The sequence below is a fragment of the Manis pentadactyla genome, chromosome 1 (assembly GCF_030020395.1).
Source record: "Manis pentadactyla isolate mManPen7 chromosome 1, mManPen7.hap1, whole genome shotgun sequence".
In the NCBI taxonomy this organism is placed as follows: Eukaryota; Metazoa; Chordata; class Mammalia; order Pholidota; family Manidae; genus Manis; species Manis pentadactyla.
This window is the reverse complement of record NC_080019.1, coordinates 151932129-151956295: the sequence shown is the minus strand read 5'-3', so window position 1 is coordinate 151956295 and position 24167 is coordinate 151932129. Positions and strand designations below refer to the sequence as shown.

General features: G+C 35.0%; 1 protein-coding gene across 1 annotated transcript in view; it reads left to right on the top strand.

Annotated features, from left to right (window-relative positions):
* Positions 1–506: 506 nt before the first annotated feature.
* PROS1 (protein S) overlaps positions 507–24167 on the top strand; it is a 63903-nt gene continuing 40242 nt past the window's right edge. Inside the window, exons 1-3 of the mRNA XM_036899027.2 lie at positions 507–728; positions 15294–15451; positions 17999–18023. Of these exons, the coding sequence (XP_036754922.2) occupies positions 653–728; positions 15294–15451; positions 17999–18023 (259 nt within the window). The 5' untranslated portion in view covers positions 507–652. The remainder of the gene's footprint in view (positions 729–15293; positions 15452–17998; positions 18024–24167) is intronic.

Here is a 24167-nt window from a genome sequence, read left to right as displayed (position 1 = left end):
AGGTGACAGAATTTGAAACAGTTTTTCTCAAAAACATTTTTTTGACTATAGTTATTTTTACATCATGAATGCCAAAACAAAATAAAAATGTGGGCGGTCAAGCAATCTCATTTGCTTCCATTATCTCTGTGATCTATAGCCTTCCTAGAGTTTTCATTTGCTTTTAACTTTTGGCTAATGTCTTCATTCGCAACTTTTAATCTCACCATTTTTCTTTCTCAACCTAGATGCGCCCCCGGACTCTTGAGTCCTCGAAGTTCTCTTGGCCACTCAGCCTCCCACCCCAGGTCGCTGCTTTTTCACTGTTGGTTTCCCCTTCGCCTGGGGAAACTGGCGGAGCAAGGGAACGCTGGAGCTCGGGAGCAGGCGAGGAAGGATGCCTCTGCAGTGTTTACTAGGCCTCCGGTTTCTCCTGGAGCCCTGCCCCCGGAGCCCTGCCCCCAGCTCCGGAAAGCTTCCAGGAAACGTCCCCGTTATCACTCCTCGGGCTGGGGGCTGGGAGCGGGCGGTCCCCTCCGCCCCGCTCCGGCCCTTCCGCGGGCGCGCGCTTACTGGCGGGGCCGCTGCGCCGTAGTTCTCAGGCAGCGGCGCCCGGGCTCAGGTTCCCTGCGCACCGCGCCACGGTCCCGCCCGCAACTCTGCCCGCTTGGGGATGAGGGTCTTGGGTGGGCGCTGCGGGGCGCTGCTGGCATGCCTCGCCCTAGTGCTTCCCGTCTCAGAGGCAAACTGTGAGTAATCAACAGCGTCTTGTCTTCTGTTTTTCCCATCAGTGGCCTTTCGGTAGGACTTTGTTTTCTAGGGCTTCAGCCTCCCAGAAAGTTTCCAGTAAGCCCCGATAACCACCCGGCTGATGGAAGCAGCTGTCGATCTAGCGAGCAGTGTAATGGTGGGGCAAGGCCAATATATGCCCTACTCTGGGGATCAAGTGTTGCCTACGGCACATATTCAAGAACCTGGGTGACACTAAACAACAATGAAGGAATTAGAACACTTACACCTTTGCTCCCAAGAGCTTACGTTCCCCGTCAGAGGGCAGAGATGAGCATATTCCATTGCAAATTTTGCAATTTCTGGACTTTGAGCTTGGCTTGCTTATCTCAACATTGACAAACGAATTGTTTTAGGATTGACTGCGGGTTTGCATAGCAATAGGTAGATGTCATTTTCTAACCTTGAAATCAGAAGAACTGTTAAATATTGTATGTCTCAGGTCATTTTTTACTGAGGATTTTTGACACTGAGTGCCACTGATTTGAGGTTGTGGCATGAATTCTTTATACTTTATATTTGTATTTCCAGTTCTTTATGTTCCCATGCCTGGATTAGAGGCAGGATATTGAGTTTTCTCTGAAAAATATATAAGGAATATCAAGATATTTAATACCTTTTAGTTGTAGGTTAATTCTATTTCTAAAGTTTAAACATATTCACTAATTAAAAATGCTTACTCCTGCTATGTTTTATTCTTGGGAAATGGCATGGGAGAGAGAAACTCTGAATTTCAAATAATTTTCAGACTGCATAAAGCTCCAGTGTGAAAATTTCAAAGACAGTAATATCAGAATTAAATAGAGATTTATAAATATTCCATTAGTATTTATTAGTTACCGACCAGGATGAATGAAGTATTTTAAAATTCTAATTTAAAGGCTAAAACATTATTTGTTGATCTTGTATTAAAGAAGTACAACAGCAGAACTTCAACATGCAAACCCCAGTAATTAAGACTGTATGTGCAGCACATGCATTAATTCATTGCCTGTACATTTTATTAAGACAATCAAATGTTTGCCTGCTAACCAGTGTTTTAGAGAGAAGAGGCAAAGTGGTTTGTCACACTGATTGCTTGTCACACAGGAATTTGCTAAACTCTTCTTGTAGAGATTGTTACATTTTCATTGAATCTAGGCAGTTAAAAATGATGTGTGTGTGTGTGTGTGTGTGTGTGTGTGTATTATACACAGGTAATCAAACCATATATGCAGAGAAACACTTGTTATATATAGACTCTGATAGAGTAGATAAATTAATTCAGCAAATATATCTCCCAAAGAACAGGTGGCTTTATACAAAGAGCAGATCACTTTATTATGCCTTTATTTTAAAAAGCATGTTAGTTTAATTGGATTAAAAATCATCTCTGATTTACTAATGAAGAAACTGAGACACATATAGTACCTAAAATTTTAAATTTGAGAAAAACTGGAACTCTAGATATTATATTTATAATTTGTAGTTTAGTCCATAGAAATATAGTTATTATTTAAAGAAAACAGTTTACAAATCACAGTTTTGGTTTTGAGAGAGTTGTTAGAAATCATCCAGTTCAACTTCTTCATTTTAACAAAAAAGAAATTGTTCAGAAACATTAGCTGATTTTTTAGACATTTTTATATGTATTTATACAAACACATATTTATGTACATATGTGTGTATGATTTTATATATATTTATACAAACATACATATATGTAGATGTGTATGTATATATATATGTGTGTGTGTATACAGTTGTGTGAGAGAGATTTAAAATATATACCTCCTACATGTTTTGTCATTTCCCACTAAGGACTGTGGTGAAGAGAAATAGGAGAAAGCAGATGTCCTCTTTGGCTGTCTTAAGTAGGCCTGATCCAGACTTCCACTCTGGGTGGATGCAGTCTACCCTTTACATCACTGACTTATATTTTCACTTTCTTTGTCCCTTCTCTAACTGTCCCTTTCACTTTATCTTTGCTTTTCTTATATTACCTTTGTAATGTTGCACTGATGGACAGATTTTCTCAAGATGAGGGTTGAGTTGGGGTTGGTGCTGAGAGATGTAAAGACATGCATCTGGTACATACAACAACAAAACCCTCCTCCATATTATCTTGCCGTTAATTCTATGCTAGGATACAAACAATAATTCATTTCTTACTGGACCTTTTCTCTTTACCAAGTTCAGTTTCCTTTTTATAGCTAAATGATCTATATGCATATTTAAACTTTCAAAATATTGTAAGAAAAATATGTGAGGCCCATATATATATGAATATTCTTTGGTTAAAAAAAGCAACAGTAATGAACTCTTGCTAACTAAAGCAAGAAAGAAAACAAGGAAGAAAAAAAGAGCTGAGTGTATTTACTGGAAGGCTACTGAATGGCATGCTGAATAACCAGGCTTAGGGAAGCTAAGGACTTGAGCATTTAGGGGATATGTATAAAGGGAACTCATGTGCTTGCTATGTGAGAAACTGCCATCAGATGACTCCATTCTAACTGCCTTCCATTCCTGTGTGTCCCTGCTCAGGACTGAAATTCTTAGAAGAGTCTGATCATTTTGATTTAGCTAATGTCTGAACTTGTGACTCACTAGAATTAGATACAGTGCCAGGACAGCTCCCACAAAGGAATGCATGCTGGGAAGGAAGCCGAAACAAGGGAAACCTACATTTTCTAATTATTGGCTTATACATGCTCTTCTTTCTGTAAACAGCATTTGAAAACATTTCAAATACAATGCAAGTAACTAATATATAGCAAAGGGGACTCCTCCTCAGGAGATCCTAGTCACCACACCCAGAGATGAAGGCGCGAGCCTACCATTTCCTCGTTTAGTGTCACTGGGTGGTGTCTGTGCCTCCTCTAACTCTGTCACAACCCCATGTCACTGTGCTATGCTTTATGGATGAAATGATACATTGTAGTGTACCAACACATCCTATATGCCAAAAAATCATTTTAAAAAAAGACAAATGAATACAGGCACTGGCTTTAGGACTTGCCTGTCTCTCCTGGTTATACACTATAGCTGGATCTATAACCTCCTTCTCCTACCCTGCTCATGTGCCTCTTACTCTCAGGCAGATTCTCTTGTTTGGCTTTTTGTCTGCTCAATGAAATGAACCACACCTATTCAGTAAGAATCAGAGCCCTGTGTTCCTACCCATGGATGGATGTATCCATCTCTTCTTTTACAGTTTCTACTATGTATAATAGTCATCCTGAAAGAGGAACTCTCCTTCTAATCCTAATTTATATGTGGCAACAACACTATTTTGCCTTGATTATTTTCATTCCAGCATAATCCGTTTTAAAATTTTTCAATAGGAATAAAGAACCAAAATGGCTACATAGCAATCTCAGCTTCAGATTCAGCGGAAAGTATGTTGTGTTCTACAGTGAATGCAATCCTTTTCGGTTTCCCAATTTCTACATGAGCAGAACCCCGTTTTAAGGAAAGAAAGCAAAAAAATTCAGAATAGGTCATTGAATTGGTTTCCTAGTGCTGCCGTAACAGTGCACCACAAACTGGGTGGCTTAAAAATCAAAATTCATTGTGCCATAGGTCAGGAGACTGGAACACTGAAGTCAAGGTGTCAGCAGGGTTGGTTCCATCTGAGGGCTGTGAATGAGAATCCATTCCAAGCCTCTCCTAGCGTCTGGTAGCCTCAGACATTTCTTGGCTTATAGGTGGCATTCTCCCTATGTCTTCACATCATCTTCCCTCTCTAAATGTCTGTCTTTGTTCCAAATTTTCCCTTTTGATATGGATGTTAATCATTAGATTAGAGCTCACCCTATGACCTTGTATTAACTTGATCATCTATAAAGCCCCTATTTCTGAATAAGGTCATATTTACAAGTACTGAGGGATTAGGATTTCACCATCTATGTAGGGGTCACAACTCAACCTGTAACAGTCATTAAGCATCATATCATGACAAGTACCTCCCTTCCTACCTTCATTCCTGACCTGTGTATTTAAACTTTAGGAAAAAAAGCATCATATGTTGATGATTGCTGGTACAGAAAACCCACCACATTTTTTTGAAGAGAGCACTGTGTCCCAGAAGGCAGTGACTGAGTCCTCAATAACTGATCATTCTGTCAATCCATAAGGTTAGTTCCTTCCAGGTATTAGGTTATACAGTAAGACCAATGAAAACCATAATAGTCATCTCATTGACTTACTTCCTTAATTGTGAAATTATTCCCTTAGAGGTAAAGTTGTGGACTTAGAATAAAGCACTGAATGAGCATACCAATACTGGTGCTGATAGAAGAATGAAATCCAAATGCAGAAAAAATGTTTCTACCTGAGTACAAACCACAGCTTCTCCATGATAAAAGAACCCCCCAGGAATCAGATTGGATTTTGCAATATGTCCAATTTCTAACAGGTGAAAGAATAGCAATTCTGCTGACAAATGTGGTTTTTGTTGTTTTCTTTAGTAGCGAGAGGCTGGTGGGCCTTAGTGAAGGAAAGTCTACATAGCTAAGTCAATATGTAGCCCTTGCCACCATGGCTGCTTTTTTTCTGAGTATTGAACAAACATTAATGAATATTGAACACTCTGAGTGATACAGACCCTCAGCCTGGAAGTCATATGTACCAACAGACTTTATATGTTTGGCTTTCATGGCACTTTAAAAATCAGAAAATTCTCTTTCAAAATTTGGTTTCATTACTTCCCTTAAAAAACAAAGGAAGATCTGGCAATACTGGGTCTTCTTCCAACATGGTAAGATTAAGTTAGAACTGATTAAGAGCTGCCTTCTTTAGAGAGACTATACCCTCCCCAGTCTGCCACAATTCCAAGCATCCCCTATTGTCTTTCACCAGTTCCTGTCCCTTGTTTAGGGTACCTCTCTAACACTTTTTGAGTTTGTGACCCCTGCCCCAGATTGCCTTGAGAAGAAACACACTGACAATCCTTATATGGGTCATTCTGCCCTCTCTTATTATTAGGAACTTTTCTAGAGTAGGCCTATTTTGTGCACATTCACCTGGAACACAGATATTCTCAGTTCTGAGCCAATTCTTGTCCAGACTCTCTTGTCCTTGGGCCTGAGGTCTAGCTCTTTATAAGTCTCTGGAAAACTGGACAGGCCATTTATAACTATTCAGAAGGTAGACTAGTTCCGAAGCTCAGATAATTTCTCATTCTAAGCAAAGTAGACAGTGAGAAACACTGCTCCTGTGCCTTCTCGCTGGGAGGGTTTTGTTTCTCCACTGCTCTACAGGATCACCACTGAGAGAGGCTGCAGTTCATTTGTTTCTGGCTACAATTTAACTGCAGGTTTACTTCTGTATCGTGTTGGTAAACCACACAGAGATATTTGTAAACCAGAGATTTTTGTCTTTGGTAGGTTGGTCATAGGCCTTTCCTCACGAAGCCATAAAGGGAGCTTGAGAGAGGGCAAGAAGTCACGAGGGTGAGCAACCTGCACTGGCCCCTTAGTTATGTCTTTAGGCCCAACCATTTATACCATTTGAACATGTCACAACTAAATTTATTGCCAGATGGGACATACAGCATCCAGTTCACAATGAGATGTTCAGATCACACGGCAACCAGGTGCTCTGTGGTCAGATTTTCAGACCCCACTGAAGGCCAAAAGGAATTATTTCTTCATATTGTACTAAAGAATGTCTGGCTTTTCAGTGTTACATAGTATATGCCAAAGTTTTATCTAGGATGGCATTAGCCACTCAAGCCAGCTATTAAGAGTTGAAGCTGGTGGTCCTAAAGCACATGAAATGAAATCAGCAATATTAATATATTCAGCCTGACTCAAAATTATATATGCCTTTCTGTATTTTTTCCTATTGTTTTGTAACAGATTACCACAAACTTAGCATCTTAAAACAGCACAACTTATTATTTCATAGTTTAATGGGCCAGAAGTCCAGGCACAAGTCCAGGGACCTGCTTAGGATTTCACAAGGCTAAAATCAAGGGGTGCACCAGAGCTGAGATCTCATCTGAAGCTCAGGGTCCTCTTCAAGCTCACTGATTATTGGCAGAATTCAGTTTCTGGTAGCTGTAGGTGCAGACCCTCAGCTCCTGAGGCCTCTCACCATTCTCACTATATGGCCTTCCCCAAACAGGGCAGTTTGCTTCTAAAAGGTCAATAGGAGGCATCGGCTGCTGATTCCTGTCTGTAACTTCTGTTTCTGAAATCTGAACCTGACACACAAGGCTCATGATCTAGAGGTTTCTGGAGTTTTTCATCCAACTGTGTTTCCTGCCCCTCTTCCCCAAAAGGGTCATTCTTTGCCCTTTCTCCCCTCTGGTCCTTTCATGCACAAGCCCTCCTGTTTGGAAGACTTTCTTGTATCATTTATCTACCACCATCCCAGGTGATCTTTCCAAAGGCTCCCCCAGCGTTTGGATACTTCATAAGATTTTGCTCCTCCTTTGGTTGGAATCATGGGTTGATGTGTGATAAAGCTTTCTAGGAACTTTATTTCCCCATTTATATTAAAGGATAATTGAGAAAGTTCTTATTTTCTTGATTGCTGTTCTCTATTATATTATATACATTTGGGCCTTCTTTGTTATACTCCTTTGCTTTATTGTTTATTTTTTCAAGTAATAAACTGAAGTACTCTTGTCTTATCTATGTGTATTTTTCTTTTTTTGCTTTCATTTGTGCCCTCTGATTGATGGACCACATTAGCACATTACTGAATAACCTTTGTTATAGTCATTAAATTTTTTATAATATTATATTAGGGTAAGATATGCTATAAAGTATAAAACTTTAATCCCAAAATTTTCAAATTAATTACCAAATCTTAGCAGCCTAGAAAAATAAGAGTTTGTTTTTCAACCATGTTAAGTCCAATGTGGTTTGTGTAAATCTTCCATTTTCCATCTCTTACCATCTGGCATACATGGCCTCCCATGTCCCTGTGTTGGAATTTGGTGGGGGCAGTTGCCAAGGTGAGGAGGGCATTTGAGTTTGAAAGTAGTTATTTCTAGTTGCTTTATCCTCTATCTCCCACAGTGTAACTGAGAGGAGGTTTGGAGTAATGGAAGCTCTGATTTTCTTTGCCATGCCCATTCCACACATTGGTTCTTCCCAAGCAATATCTCACCTATCTAAAGGGAGCAGTCTTCAGGTTTTATTTAAAGGCTAAAATCATGGCCTTTTATCTTCTGTAAATGGAAGAGGGAGATTGGCAGACTTCAACTGCTTTGCTATTATGAATGAAGTAGTATAATTAATATGATTTTATGATTGATAAGCTTTTTCTTAGTATCAGAAGCTTCATTGGTGCTAGATGTTTTAAAATTGTATCATACTATGTCTAAATTTGCTTTCTTTTCACTCATTTGATTTGACACTCAGTAGAGATCCTCTTTATATGAAGACTAGTGTGTCTCTCATTAGCTCTGGAAAATTTCCACCTGTACTTATACGATAATATAATATTTTTACTTATATGATAATAAAATTATTATATAATTTTCTTCCTCTATATCTTCTGTTTTCTTTCTAGAACTCCTCTAGAATTGATCCTTTGTGACTTTAACTCTTACGTCTTTTGTCTCAGTTTACTCTATATTTGAGATTTTCTTAACTTTATCTTTTAACCTTTTTATATTGACAATCATATTGTCAATTTCTTGAAGTATTTTTTGTCTTCAAGAAATACCCGTTTGTCACATCTCCAAATATAGTGAAACTGCGGATAACCACTTGAACATACGAACTTGCATATGAATTTGGGGGGACACATTCAGTCCATAATGCCTTGTCAAGTAGAACACAGATGCTTATTTTATTACTTTATTTACAAAGGAATGGGAGAGGTGGTTTTTTTCTTTCAGTTGAAGTATAGTTGACATCCAATAGTTTATTAGTTTAGGATATATGACATTGTGACTCAAATTTATGTATATTACAAAATGCTCACCATGGTATAGATGGTATTTGTCATGCAAAGTTTTATTACAATATTATTGACTATTTTCCCTTTGTTTTACTTTTTTATCCCCATGACTTATTTATTTTATAACTGGAAGTTCATATATCTTAATCCCATCACCTCCCTTCCCTCTGGCAACCACCAGTTTGTTTTCTGTACCTATGTGTCTGTTTCTGGTTTGGTTGGTTTGCTTATTTACTGGTTTTGTTTTTTTAGATTCCTCATATAAGTGAAATTATGTGTATTTGTCTTTTCTGTCTGACTTATTTCACTTAGTGTAATACCTTCCAGGTCCATCCACATTATCACAAGTGGCAAGATTTCATTCCTTTTTATGACTGAGTAATATTCCATTGTATATATACCACATCTCATCCATTCATCTCTTGATGGACACTTAGGTTGCTTCCCTATCTTGTAATGTAAATAATGTTGCAATAAACATTGCAGTGCATAAATCCTTCTGAATTAGTGCTTTTGTTGAGCATCTTTTCATGTGTCTACTAGCTATCTGTATGTCTTCTTGGGGAAAATATAAGTTCAAGGTCTCTGCCCACTTTTAAATTGTATTATTTGCGGGTTTGTTTATTTATTTATTTATTTATTTATTTATTTGGTGTTGAGTTATTTGAGTTCTTTATATATTTTGGATACTAATCCCTTGTTGGATATATCATTTGCAAATATCTTCTCCTGTTCAGTAAGTTGCCTTTTCATTTTGTTGAAGGTTTCCTTCACTGTGCAAAAGCTTTTTAGTTTGATGTAGTCCCAATTGTTTATTTTTGCTTTTGTTTCCCTTTCCTGAGGAGACAGATACAAAAACGTTTAACTAAGGCTGATGTCCAAGAGATTCCTGCCTATGTTTTCTTTTAGTTGTTTTGTGGTTTCAGGTCTTATATTTAGGTCTTTAATCCATTTAGAATTTATTTTTGTATATGGTATAAGAAGAGAGATAGTCCTTTTAACTTTGTTGGTGGCTATTTTTTTTTAGGTGGGCCTGAGTTAATGTTATGTTAACTCAGTGTTAAATGCAACATGTCAAATGCACCTTTCCTTATTATTTGTTTTATTTTTTCTTTTTTTCCTGACTCCATATCCCAATCATTTTATCTCCTTTCCTTAGTATTTTATCATTTTATTCCATTGTCATTTATACTGTATCTTACGGCTTTTTAGAAAGTCAACAGGGAATTCTGAGAGGCTGGTAGAAGTTGTATTAAATTGTACACACCTACTCAATGCTGTACTGATAGCCCAAATAATCATATTTCCACATTAGCACTTAAAACAAAAGATCCTAAGAGTTCAAAATGAAGCCATTGAGATCTAGTGTCTTCAGAAGCTTCTAAGCACACATCAGATTTACTTACTGGGGAGATATGGGAGATATTGCAAAAAGTGGGATAGTGCAGAATTAGGCCAACTCTTTCATTGCCTCCTTTGAAAATGTCCAGGAACAGTATGCCTGTTGCTTTTCCACATAAATACAGACACAGGCCAGTGAACCAATAATATTAATTGATGACATTCTAAAGAAAAACAGGTCAAATAGAACAAAAACAAAACTTTTCCTGTGTTATAACCTCTTGGTACATGACGTTAAAATCAGATGGTGTTTTGGTGTCCTAGTGTGGAGGAGATTAAAAAAGCAAGGAAAGCTGAAAGCCTGAATATCCTGCTGCACGTCATCAGAGACCTCCCGCTGTAGCCTCGCCTCGGGAAGGATAGCCAGCTTGCAATGTAGTGGTCTGGAGAGGAAAAGAGAAGGCTATAGAAAATCCCTCTTCATCCCTTGCCAAAATCTGAATTTAGAGTCCTTTCAAAAGAGGTACTGTAATTTCTCACTCACCAAGAGCAAACAAGTCAAATAAAAGAAATGGTCATTGTAGTTCAATAATTATTTTTCTGGGTAATAACTGCCTGTTGTCTTTTGCCTAGAAATATTTGCTGTTTTGGAAAGAATAAAAGGTATCACTTTGTCTATAGCTATATCAAAGGTTTTAATCTGGGGGAGCAAGATTAAAAGGCAAAGTGTTTGATTTGTTCTTTTTTTTGGTCTTAGTCTAGGGACTGTAAATTAAAGTTGTAATTAAATCCTAGAGTAAGGATAGGTCTGTTTTACCACTGAATAGTTGCTGAGTGTTCAGACATTGTTTCCCCACTCATTCATTGATCTGTTCCAGAATGAGGGTCAGTGGTCACATTTTTTAATACTGCCTGTGGCTTCCCGACTTCTAAGTAAGTGCCAGCCCTCATCCCTTTTAATCCAAATGTTTTAGGATTCACCTTCATAAATAAAATATATAATTCACAGATTATTTCCTCTTTTTCTTTCCAAGATTTAAATACTTATCACACCTGTCTCTTAGGATCTTGGACTTTATTTATTGCTCAGCCCTCTTGAAGAAGGGAGGCACAGTGCATCTTGAAAGAATACTTTCTCTAACATTTTTTCTAACTCTCTTACATAATATGAGAAGAATCATTCACTCAGTAGCATAGTCCTGAGTATAAAACTAAATGTGAACTTAGAGGAAGGCAAATGTAATAGCTCTTAAAAAAAATTATAAAAAGTGAAGTGTAACACACATACAGATAGCATTTCTTTCTAAAAGCTAATACAAGTATTACTTGTATTACTTATATGGATTGATAAATGCCTAATTAAAAATTATCTTCTGGTTTTTCGTAGTTCTTGCAGCCTTTACATTTTTAAATATCCCTCCTCAATTAGAAACCTGTGCTAGAAATCTTTATTAAAAGTGAAAGATTTTACAGTTGATTAATATATGATTATTTTAAATAAAATTTGTAATATCTGGGCATATGTTTTCCCATCATTATTAACTAAAGGTTTTTCTATATTACATGTAATTCTATTTTTCTCAGGCTCTAATAAAGAAAGCATGCCACTTCAACAATTGAGACACATGAGGCACAATTATATCTCAAAATATTATTTAGTTGTTCTGTTTGTACATTGAAAGCCATTTTCCCTGCCCCTGCCCCTGCCCCTGCCCCACATGGAAGCAGAAACAAAGATTCAAAAGCTCTGCAAACTCAAATGCTAGCCAGAGTTTCCCTTCTCTAGCACATTCTTTTAGGGGCAGTTTTTCATTCTTGGCATGCCAGAAAAGATGGGCCCAGGGAAGGAGAGAAACAAAGCAGGACTAAAAAAAGAGATGAGCTTTTGGAGGGAGGAATGTGAGAACCACCTTTGCAAAGGACGAGAGAGCAGAACAGAAGAAATTCAGAGGATGAGCTGACCCAAAGCTTGGACCTCCTTCATCTGCCTCACCCTCATCTGACTGATCAGCTCTGGGCAGCCTGCAGATCTGTGGTCCTCATCCCCCTGAGCAGATGGTAGCAAGCTCGGCCGCCTAAGTGAGAAAGGGGCCTGAAGAAAGGACCTCCCCTTGACTAAATTGCACACTGGGAAGTTCTCCTGTGAGCCAAAGAAATGCTGACCTCACTATCTTTATTATAGGTGCTTTTATGAAGTACTGGTAACAACGTTTTTGGAGATAAAACAGTCAAATTTAATGCTTAAAAAAAATATTTGCCCCCAAAGAAAACAGTGAAGGGACCATATCAAGGCTGTGAACACAGTTCCCAAAGAGAATTTCAGTGAATATTTAAATAATGGTTATAATTGTTCAACTTGCTGTGGTCACTACTTTGAAGAAGGGATGACTCAGATGATTTAAAAATTCAAGCAGATTCAGTCATACTTCTAATCTTGAAAGACTCAAAACTAAACATTATAACCTAAAATTTTGAATCTGAATGTAGCACTTTTCAAGCAACATAAGCTGGGTTATAACAAAGACTTCCTTGAAAAACTTCTTAATCCCAAGAAGGGAAATAAATGATAAAAGACAGTGTGGTAATGCAAAAAAACAACAGGTTTGGGAGGCAGGCTTGGCTTTCTTCTCAGCACTGTGAACTTGGTAAAATTAACTCAACTTCCATGAGTTTTCACTTGTTCGTGTATAAAGTGGGAAAATTACTATCTACTTAGCACAGTTGTAATTAGGATTAAAGGAGATAATGCAGAAGCAGCAAGTGTTTAGGTTATTGTGATAAATAATGAATATTTTTACATAGTCTTGTAATCCAGCAGGGTGTTATATTTTTGGGCAGTTAGACTTTGAGCCAGCTGGTAAAGCACATATTTGTCTCATCCTACAGTCCTGTGGTTCTTAATTTGTATCTATAATGTCATGTTTACATCTTTTTGACATGGAATCATAGACTCCTTCTAAAGCACGCTGTGTTAGATGAATAGGTTTATTTTATGAAAGAGAGTAAATTTGCTGTCCACTCCACAACCATATACTTTCTTTTTTTTAAATCAAGTACATTGTGGGCATCTGAGTGGTAGAACACACAGAAGAAAGAGCATTGGATTAGGAGGTTGGGCATGTTTAAACTCCTGTCCCATTAACACCGTTTCTTAGCTCTATGATCTTGGGCAAATCATGTATTCTCTCACAGCTTCAATTTCTTCAGGCAGCTCAGTGAAAATGGGGATGATAATTCTATCTCCTAGTTTATTTCATTTTTTAAAATATGAGAATCAAATGAAACAATAAATATGCACGTTGAAAATTATTAAGTGCCGCTCTAGAACACTATTGAGTTGAATTTAGGTGAAATAAAACATAAAAATTCAAATTTAGACAAAATTAGTTTTTGATTGTTAGCTTTATTATCTTTCAGGTCAGAGGTGTGACGATTTTCCTTTTAAGATTCGTTTAATCAGTGAGAGGCAATGAAACCTTTGCTTGATTTCTGAGAAGCTGCAAATAGTAATGGATGGTTGCCCATCAGAATGTTGTGGTGCCTGTGAACTAAGCCCTAATTTTGCTGTTTATTATAAATTAAAGTAAATTACAATTTAGGGCAAGTATTCTGCTGCTCCTTACCTGAGTTTCATCATCTCTGGAATAATGGAGGTTATTATGTTTCCTTCTACTTTTATAAACTTATGTGAGCATGCCTTTAAACCACCACCTTTGTTCTCTCTTTACAGTTGAGAGCTCTTCACAAACATACATATAAGATGTATTATTATGCCTGCTCTGTGTCCTGCAGTGGGGGCCTTCATGGAAGAAAGATATTTTTAAATATCAATACTAGTTCTGAATTCCAAAATATAATAGTATTCTGTAAGGAAGAAATACCAAGGAGTGATGATTATGGCTTGTTTTCTAAGTGCATTGAACCTTGTTTTCTTTGTTATTGAGTCAGTGTATTCATCTTTCAAAGAAAGATGTTCTTGTTTTCCCCAGAAAGACTCACATATTTGCTTTGAATTTCAGAAGAGCCAAGTTTTTGCTATATTTATTTTAAAGTAGTATGCTTAAAACTACTTTAAATAAATGATATAACTGACCATGTCAGACTCTTTCACAGTTGATGAGGCTGTCATTTAGCAGTCAATAATATGCTTGGCAAGTAGCCTGCTCACAGAATAGCATCTTCTAGTCCCACATGGCCTCAATTTAATCTTGATCTTAATGAGCAGTGATAAATTTGGTAAGAAATAGGATTAAGAATATAACCCAAATTCTTCATTTAGTTAGTTAGTCATCACATTTAAACTTCCATTTTGGTAAGTAAGAGAAATAAAGTAACATTACTTCACTCTTTTAAATGTTTGCAAATCTATTAGGCAAAAATAGAATTAAAAGTTTGTATTGAACATCTTTTCACATGTTTGTTGGTCATTAAAATTTTTCTCTGTAGTGATGTTTACATAATTTGTTTATTTTACCTTTATATGATTTTGTTTATTTTTTAAAATGTTTTATTTTTATTTTGTATTTAATCTTGCACACATTCCTGTTATTGGTTGTCTTGTTTTATTTACTTTTAGTTTGCAAGAGTTGCTTATAAATACTGGATGTAATTTTTTCTATTCTACATGAAGCAAGTATTGTCCTCAAGTATTTGTTGCTTGATGTCTAACTTTTTAATGGTATTGTTGTTCAGCTGTTTAAATTAGTTATGTAATCAATGTTACCTTTTTTTTTCTCTTTTGTATTTTGTGCTTTGCATAAGGTCTTCCTCTTTCTGTGGATTTTTATTTTCCTGGTTGTATGAATAATGAAGTGTTTTAGCCTATCAAGTATATTCCAAATAGCTGATTGGTCTGTACTCCCGAATTCTCTATCTCCAAGAGATCATGCAAATTTTCCATTATAACTGAGAAAGTTTATTACTCTAGCTTTAAAGACGGTGTGGCTATAACTTTTGGTATAGTCATTTCAACATGATGTTTTATCCAATGTAGTCATAATAAGGTAAACATTAAATATCATCTGCTGTGTTTGACCTCAAGATGAACTTGGATAATTTGTGTAGATTATTATACAGGTTCTATAGCTGCACACCAAACCTGCTCTTTGAGTTGTTAACTGAAGTGCTTATGTATCTGCATTTCTCTTTTTCCGTTCAACCATGCTGATTTTAAATGTCATACTATTCACAGGCAGGCAGATTTTGATTCTCATTGTTTAATAAAATAATATATTTTAGATGGCAAAATGGAAGATTTATTCACATAAACTTACTTTTTCCTTCAGTTTTGGCAAAGCAACATGCTTCACAAGTCCTGGTTAGGAAACGTCGTGCAAATTCCATGTTTGAAGAAACCAAAGAGGGTAATCTTGAAAGAGAATGCATTGAAGAACTATGCAATAAAGAAGAAGCCAGGGAGATCTTTGAGAATAACCCTGAAACAGTAAGAATTCATGACCACTTTTAAGTTAGCATACTTAGACATACTATTACAGACTGAATATTGAGTCTACATTCCCTTGTGTTCCTTTTTAAAGTTACTGTTGTGTACATGACCTTCCACATGTAACTATTGAAGCATTTTAGGAGATTCCCTCCAAAGAGAAGTGGGCTTTTTAGGAAGATACCATTGCTAAAAGCTATGTGCTCTGAACAGAACGTAACATCATCCAGAACATTTCTGATAATTCACCCATAGCCTTGCCCTTATGGTTTGAAAATAGTATTGCCCTTATGGATTGTAAATACTTTCTCCTAGATTTTGGTAGTATTTGGTGGGTGGGTGGGTGGGGAAGGTTTCTCAAGTATAGAGTGTGTGTGTGCATGTATGTGTGTGTGATTTTGCATTGTGATCACTGTGTTCTGTCAAATCTCTGTTTCAGCATCTCTAACGAGGCTTTAGAAAATAAGACCCACTAATCCAGAACTTACATAATAGGTACTCAGTGAATATTTACTGAAGTATTATTACAGTACTGTGTTCCCCAACTATACTTTAATCTATTCTGTAAATCCTTGGGAAGTTTCCTGGGCCCACATTGTATCATCAATAATCCCTAGGTTAGAATTTATATCTTTAGGGTACACTTTTTCCAAGTTAGTTTAATCACAAAGACCCCTAAATATAACACAGAAATTTGGGACCCCTAGACCTTATCTTTAGTTTCCCAATTTTCCTAGGGAAGGATGTTTTTTTCTAATATGTTCCGTGGGAAGTAGGAGTATAAACAGTGTCTCTAAGAATTCAGATGAAGATGACCTTGAGAATTCAAATCTGATAACTTTCAGGGTTACTGCAGATACGTTCCCTGAGGTGAGTCCTGTAACCTTGTCTTGCCTTTGCTAAGACAAAAATATTTTATTACACACAATATAGAAGAGTACTCTTGTTGTGAAGGATAAATGTGCATGCACACACACACACACACACACACACACACACACACATAAATACATACATATATACACACATTCCTTTTTATTATTGAAATTTAAAATACATACCAAAGTAGAGAAAACAATATAATTAATCCCAATATACACCTCACCCCGCTGCCACTGCTTCAACAGTTATCAACAGTCTACCATTCTTTTATTATCTATTTGCAATGCGACCTGCTCTATCTAATTTTTGTTTTGCTTTACTGGAAATTTTAAGACAAGCCTGCTTACTCGAGATATCATATTATTAGGCCACCCATAAGTACTTGGGTATATATTTCTAACAATTTAGAAATGTTCTTACAGCCTAACCTCTGAGTAGCAAAATGGGGAGTGAGGTAGAAGAGCATAATGGAGAGGATGGAAAATAGTGAAGAAGGGAAATTCATGTATGTGCTTTCACTCCTCTTCTCATTTGGACATTAGTGTCATTCACAAAAGAGAAAGATGAGAGAGAATAAGGAAAAGATGAGAGTAATGAAAGAAAAGAAAAAACATGTATTAGTGCTGCTACAACCTCTTCCTGTTCATGTCCCTAATACCTTATTCCCGATCTCCATCCTATTGTTTACCTCCTCACTGTCCCTAATATATTCCTTTCACTGTCACATCATCTCCTTTTTAACCCATTCACTGTTGCTTATTTTCCTGGCTACAAAAGAACAAATCTGTAGAAGAAAGACAACACCCATATGGAGATCCCATCCTTATAAACTGGTAGATAACTGTTGTTACCATCAATAATCCCTGGGTTAGAATTTATGTATTTCTATCTTTAGTGTATAAATTTGTGTTCTGTAAAATTATAAATGAAAGGAGAAAGGATGAAGGTTTTGACTCTGTTCTGGATGATGTTATGTTCTGTACTTGAGTGTGTTTTTGGGTAGAAACACTGGTTTCTTGTGAGGTGTTCTGTGTATCAATGTTACACATTAGATTTAAAAGGTTTTTGGGAACCAGGCTAGGAACATTACCATCAGGAATAATTGTTAACATTTTTCTCACTCTGGTAAAGTGCAATCCTTCGTCCAAATTACTGATTTATAGACAAACTTTTGGTATCTAACCAACTTATAAGTAAGGTATCGCATGCACATTAGATGCTAAAAGATAAATGTTCACTTTAATTCACATCAAATTATGTCACTGTTATTCAGTGTTAAATCTGGTATGTGTAATCAGCATGACATGAAATGTGTCAAATGGGCATCTAATCATTATAGAAATATTAAAGAATTTATAAAAGGGCATATATAGTTACATTTAACATCTTTAATAGAACCTGTTTTCAATTTAGAAACTTTGAAACATGATTTTATTGATCAATATTGCTTTAAGCCTAAACATTTTATTGTTTAACATTATTATTTACCTACCTCGGGTATATTTTGCTATAGAAAAAATGTTATAATTTAATATGGAAATGACAGTTATATGTAATTTGTTTGCATCTTTATTATTAAACACATTAAAAAATTAAGTTTTAACTCTATAGTGAAATTTAGGTTTGCTAAGATACATTTTTTTTCTTTTCTTTCTTTCTTTCCAGGAATATTTTTATCCAAAATACTTAGGTAAGTTCAAAAAATTTCAATCATATAATCTTGGAAATGGAAGGAAATTTAGATTTGATCAAGTCCAACCCTCCACCTACATATTTCATCCTATATAATTCCATTAGCCTCGAGAATAAGATCACATTCTATTTGATTTTGCTGTCCTTTTATTAAAAGACATGTGGACAAATTTGGAATGGTTCCTTAATTTCCAGGTGGCATTTGAATTTTAGTCTTTTTCATTCTTGTGTCTATCTCATAAAGATCCATGAGCTGATGCTAAATTATATTTAGGCATCAAGAGATTCTCTGTAAGTAAATGTGTTTTCATGTTTATCTTTTAAAAAATTAATGTATAATTGACATAAAATTATGTTAATTTCAGATGTAAACACAATGCTTTGATATATGTATATATTGCCAAATGGTAACGACAATAAATCTAGTTAACATCCATCACACAGTTACAAGTTTTTTTCTTGTGATGAGAAATTTTAAGTTCTACTCTTAGTAACTTTCAAATACACATTACAGTTTTATTAACTGTAGTCACCATGCTGTACATTATATCCCCAGGACTTATTTTATAACTGGAATTTATGGCCTATCTTGAATGAAAGGAAATATCACTATACTCTCAAGAGCTTATGTTATAAATCATCATCATTTAAATAGTTACAAAAGTCATTAACAGTGCCTATCTTTGCAGCACTATTTCATCATTTCCAGTGGTATCTCTATTCATGTTTGTTTTGGATATAATCCTGGATTCTCAGGGAGAGAAGTGGTATTTCTCTACTCAAACAGATTAGATAGTTTCAACTAAATATAAATTAAAGACAGCAAAGTTTCAGTTTGCTTTAAGCAAATATAGAAATATATTAATATTACTAATACTAATATTACCTGGAGGAGTTGTCAGCATTTCCAAACAATAAAAACAGAGTATAATGTGCACACCTCATTGTGATGGGATTCTTTGTAGGTCCAACCCACATAGGTGTGCTCTCCTTCCTCCTTAATGCTCAGAATATTCCACATCTGTGCATCTTTCCACCCTACTCTTATCCCAGCCAATTTTAAGGATTCAATCACTGCAGAAATAAAAAGTAAATCTTCCTTGGAAAAAGAAAAGTAGAAATGTATTCTGATATACCAGGATTAAATATGCAGCTAAAAAATGTTAATATAATTTTGCAAATAACTACTTCTATTAAACTCTCATTTCTCTTAAAATTTGAGGATTTAATTATAGCCTATGGCTTTACTCTTTGTTTTGCTTCTAAATACCCATACAGAGATTCCAGAGAACATCTTTAGGTGGGGTAATGTTTATACCTTTTCCTTTTTCCCAGAGAGCCTTACAATGAAAGGATGGTAGGCACTTATATTTACCCTTCAGGACAGTTAACAAGACAAGATCCCCAAACTACTGGGTAGAAGACCCTTTTTAATATTTCCTGAAGTGTACTCTTCCTTTTTTGAGTGGTTACAATGGTCTGAACCTTATTTGTGCAGCACATCCTGAGCCAAGGAGACTCGGCTTTAATAAACTACATCTCATTTCACCCATCTCATCAAACTGCAGAACATCAGTTCACTGGTATTTCTCTTTAGAATTGCAGGGCACGGCTCATTTCTGTTCTGTGAACTGCTGGGTGTTTTCCAGCTGACTTACTACAATTTATTTTTTGTAATTTCCAATCCAGTATTTATCTTCTGCAAGATCTTAAAGTTATTTAACTTCTGTGAGCCAAAGTTTTCTCATTTGTCAAATGGATAGTAACAATTTACCTAAAATGTTTCCAGCAGGAAATGAAAGGAGATAATGTTTACAAAGCACTGTAGAATGCTATGCTAGTCCTCTTAAGTTTTCTTTACTGACTTCTCTATTCCCACTTTCTTTTCTTTTCTCCCCTTTTGTTCTCTAGCTACATACCAAACTTAAACAATTCCCTTCAGACTTGTAAAGGGGACACTGAAAAATTAATTGTGTACTGATATAATTTATGTCTATAGGTATGAAAATGCAACATGGTTTTCAATCTTTAGTTGCTGTATCTTAAAAGAGCAATGGGATATAGATATATATCTATGGAAAGGTCTCTTGTAAATTTACATATGACTCTTCACTTTAAAGCAACTAAGCATTTGCATTGTTAAAGTGGAGAAAAGGTAGAATATCAAGACTATTTCAGCTTATCAATTTTAGGTAGGAATTTAAATATTTTATAATAAAAATAGACAGTATTTGGCTATTAAAAATTTTAAGCTTGCATTAAAGAATACAGTGTTAATATTTATTTCTCAGGTCCATGTAATGAGGCTGTATTTCTGCAGGTGTTAAGATTCTAGAAGATACATACCTGTGATTACAGAGTACATTTGGATAAAAATAAATAGCATTTTAATACAATATTATGTTTTGAGAAAGTTCCTCAGATAAATTATTTTTCTTTTTTCTCCTTTTATCACTCTCAACTTCCTCTTTTCTGGCTCTGTCTTTATCTTCTCTTTGCTTTTCTTATTTTGGCAGCATGTTGGAAAAGACAAATACTTTAAAAAAAAAAGCCCACAAGGTGTGGGCTGTACCTCTAGATCTAAAAATTTCTATTGTGTCAGGGTAAGCAAGTTATTTAACTTTTCATGTTCTTTATTTAAAGGTACACATAATTACATTTTCTAATTTCATAGCTCTTGGGAAATACAAGTATATGTAGATAGACTTTTTTTTACTGCATCAGACTTTCTTCAAATGTATAATTCAACCAACCCATAATATGAAACAAAAATATACTTTTGATTATGTTTTTATATTTCTGTCTTTATTAATATACAGGTATATGCAATGAATTCCACTTTTGGAAACAGAAATGCTCTAAGCTAAACTTTTCTTTCATTTGACATTGTATGTTCAATAGGCCAGTGGCCCTAATTATAAAAAAAAAAAAACTTTATAATCCTGTCCCTCATAAACCTAACAGTAATTTTACTAATTAGCACAGTTCTTGCAACAAGGTCCTGACAGTGAGATAATGATATGAAAGAAATCAGACCACTATTACAAAACCATACTTTTTGGATAAGTTGATGAATTGGTTCAGACTGTGGACTCCTTCTCTTAAGATGATCTCAAGAGAAACAGTAGCATTCTAGGCACTAATGATAACAAAAAAAAAGAAAAACATCAAGAAATGTGAGCAATTCATAGGTAGAACTGAAGGCTGGCTTGACCCATTATGCATGTGTGGGAAGTGGGGTGTTGACTGTTAAGGTAGCAATACCTAAGAATACAAGTCACGATTTTTCAGAAGTACAACAGTAGTGAAAACCCTGAGTAACAAGAAATAAGGAAATGACAAAATAAGGATAGAAATAAGTTAAATGGAAACCAAAAAAGAAGATTAACAAAAACAAAATCTCAGTCTTTGTAAAGGTAAGTCAGGCTGACCTCTGGCGAGAATAATTGAAGAAAATGCAAAAAGGGAAAGAGGAAATGCCAAAACATAAGACCTCTACAAAATTTATTGGATTTATGATCATAAAACAAAATATCATAAAATGTTACAAAAGCTAATAATAAAATCACAAACAGCTATACCAAAATATACCAATATATACTTGGGAACTTGATAGAATGGTTACAATTATAGAAAAATATAAAACATCTATAATTTCACACTAAGAAATAGAGAACTTGACTATGTAAGTACTACACAAGCTAAAATGCCAATTAAAGCCCTATTTCTGTTTTTCCTCTAAATCTAGGTCCAGATGTCTTATAGATGAGTTCTTCCACCTTTGAAGTAATTGTTAAATTCTCCCTTCTAAAACTGTCTTATATTCTAAAAGCCTGGTTTAATCTTGATTTCAAAACCAGATAAGGACAACACAGGAAAATAAAAATATAATTCCTTTTCATTTATGAGTTAATCCAAATAAAATGACATCAAATCTAATCTAAAGTGTGATAGAAATAATATATCATAATAAAGTAGGGCTTATCCCAGAAATTTAAGGATTATTTAACATCAGAAAATCTATCAATGTAATTCTCCATATAAGTAAAATCAATTGATAAACTTCAGCACTTAAGTATGATAATTATGATAAAACCTTTTGGCAAACTATGATCACAAGAGAACTTTATGAGCTTGGTAAAGGTTGTATATAGAATAACCATATAATTTATCTTCCAAATTTTGACACACTAGATAGATGCCAAGTAAAAAATAATAAAATAGGCCTTTTCTGGCAAACTGGCATGTGTGGTTACTCAGATTAAATACACACAACAGGAGAGAAAGGAAGATAGGAAGGACAAAGAAAGAACGAAATCTACAGTAAACATTATACTTAATGGATAAGCTTTAGGTACAGTCTCTTTATGATTGAGAACAAGTAGAGAAGCACTGAAAGTTACAGCCAGTGCAATAAGGAAAGAAAAATATATAAAAGTATATAATTATCATTAATTGTAATTGATATGATAATATATCTACAAATAAATACAATCCATATACAAAATGTTAGAACCCATAAGAGATTTCAGATAGTTCTAAGACTACCTATAAATATCAATAGTAGTTCTTTACCCAACAGTAGTCCAATAGAAAATGAAAAGATGATGTAATTCACTGTAACAGCAATCTCATAAAATATATAGAAGTATCTTAAGAATGTCTAAGACCTCTACAGAGAGAATTTTAAAACTCAAATGAAGGATACAGAGGATGAATTGAAATAATGGAAAGATATTTCATGATCTTAAACTGAGTGATGCTATGTGGAGATCAATTCTCTCCATATTTACATATTCAGAGCAAATCTGTTTAAAGTTCTAGGTGGTGTTTTTTTCTTTTTTTGGAATTCAGCAAGTTTACTTTAGTATTTAAATTAGAAAATGAAAATCCAAACATAACTAAATAAACATTAAAAAAATGCAGAAGGATGAAACACTTCATCAAATACTAACTGCAAAGCTATAGAAAGAAAACCATATGATATTGTTAGAACATGTAGGCTAACGAACTTAACAGAGTTCAGAGACAGAGACAGACCCATGTTTATACAGCAGCAACCACAAGTCACTGAATTGTTTAGGAGATGGTGCTGGGAAGACTGGCTAACTATAATCAGAAAAATTTATCTGAGTTCCTAACTACCACCAAGTATAAAGGTGGATTCCAGGTGGAATAAAGACAAAAATGTTAAAACTATAAAATTAAACAAAAAGTATGGAAGAACATCTTTTTTTGATCAGTGGCACAGAAAAAAACTCAAATGCACAAACTATAAGGCAAAACAATTGGTAAATTTGATTACAACAAAATTAAAACTCCTCTTAAAAGACACATAAAAGATAAGGATAAGAGATGATAACAGAATGAGAGATGATAATTTTAAATGTTTAAATTTCTGGAAACCCATATGTATAATAAATAACTGCCAAATGAAAAATAGTTAAAAAATAATAAAGCAAATATTCAGAGGAGGAGGCCCCCAGTTTTTTAAATAATATGGAGATACACTCAATTTTACTAGAAATTAAGGAAAAGCAATGTGAGTTATCACTTTATTACCTATTCTGGCAAAAATTAGAAAACCAAAGTATAGAAATTCTTATGCTGTGCAGGTGGAAATGCACTTCTGGAAAGCCACTAAGTATATGCCTATCTAATGACCATGTAGAACCCCTGGTATCTAGTCCAAAATAATTCTTATCATGTACTAACAAGCCATTCATGAAGATACCCATTGCAGCACTGCTTGTAATGTAGGAAACTGGAGGCAGTCTGAGTATCTGTCATGGGTAGAAAGGATTATAAAAAGTGGAGGTTGCATGACACAGTCATATTTAGCAATTAAAAGCAAAAAGTTATATGTAGCAGCATGGATGGATCATAAAAATACAGTGCTGAATAAAAATGCTAGAAAATGTGATATGTAATAGAAAGTCATTTACAAAAATGAAAATTCATAAACACAAAATTATAACATTTTATAAGAATACATATAAATGAAAAAATGCACATTAATCCATTAGAATGGTTGCTTGCCTAAGGGGTGAGTGGAAGTGGAAATGGAGATAAAAAGGAATACTTTTATTTTAAAAAGCAACAAATGATGGGCTTTTCAAAGACCAATAATTATAATAATGTA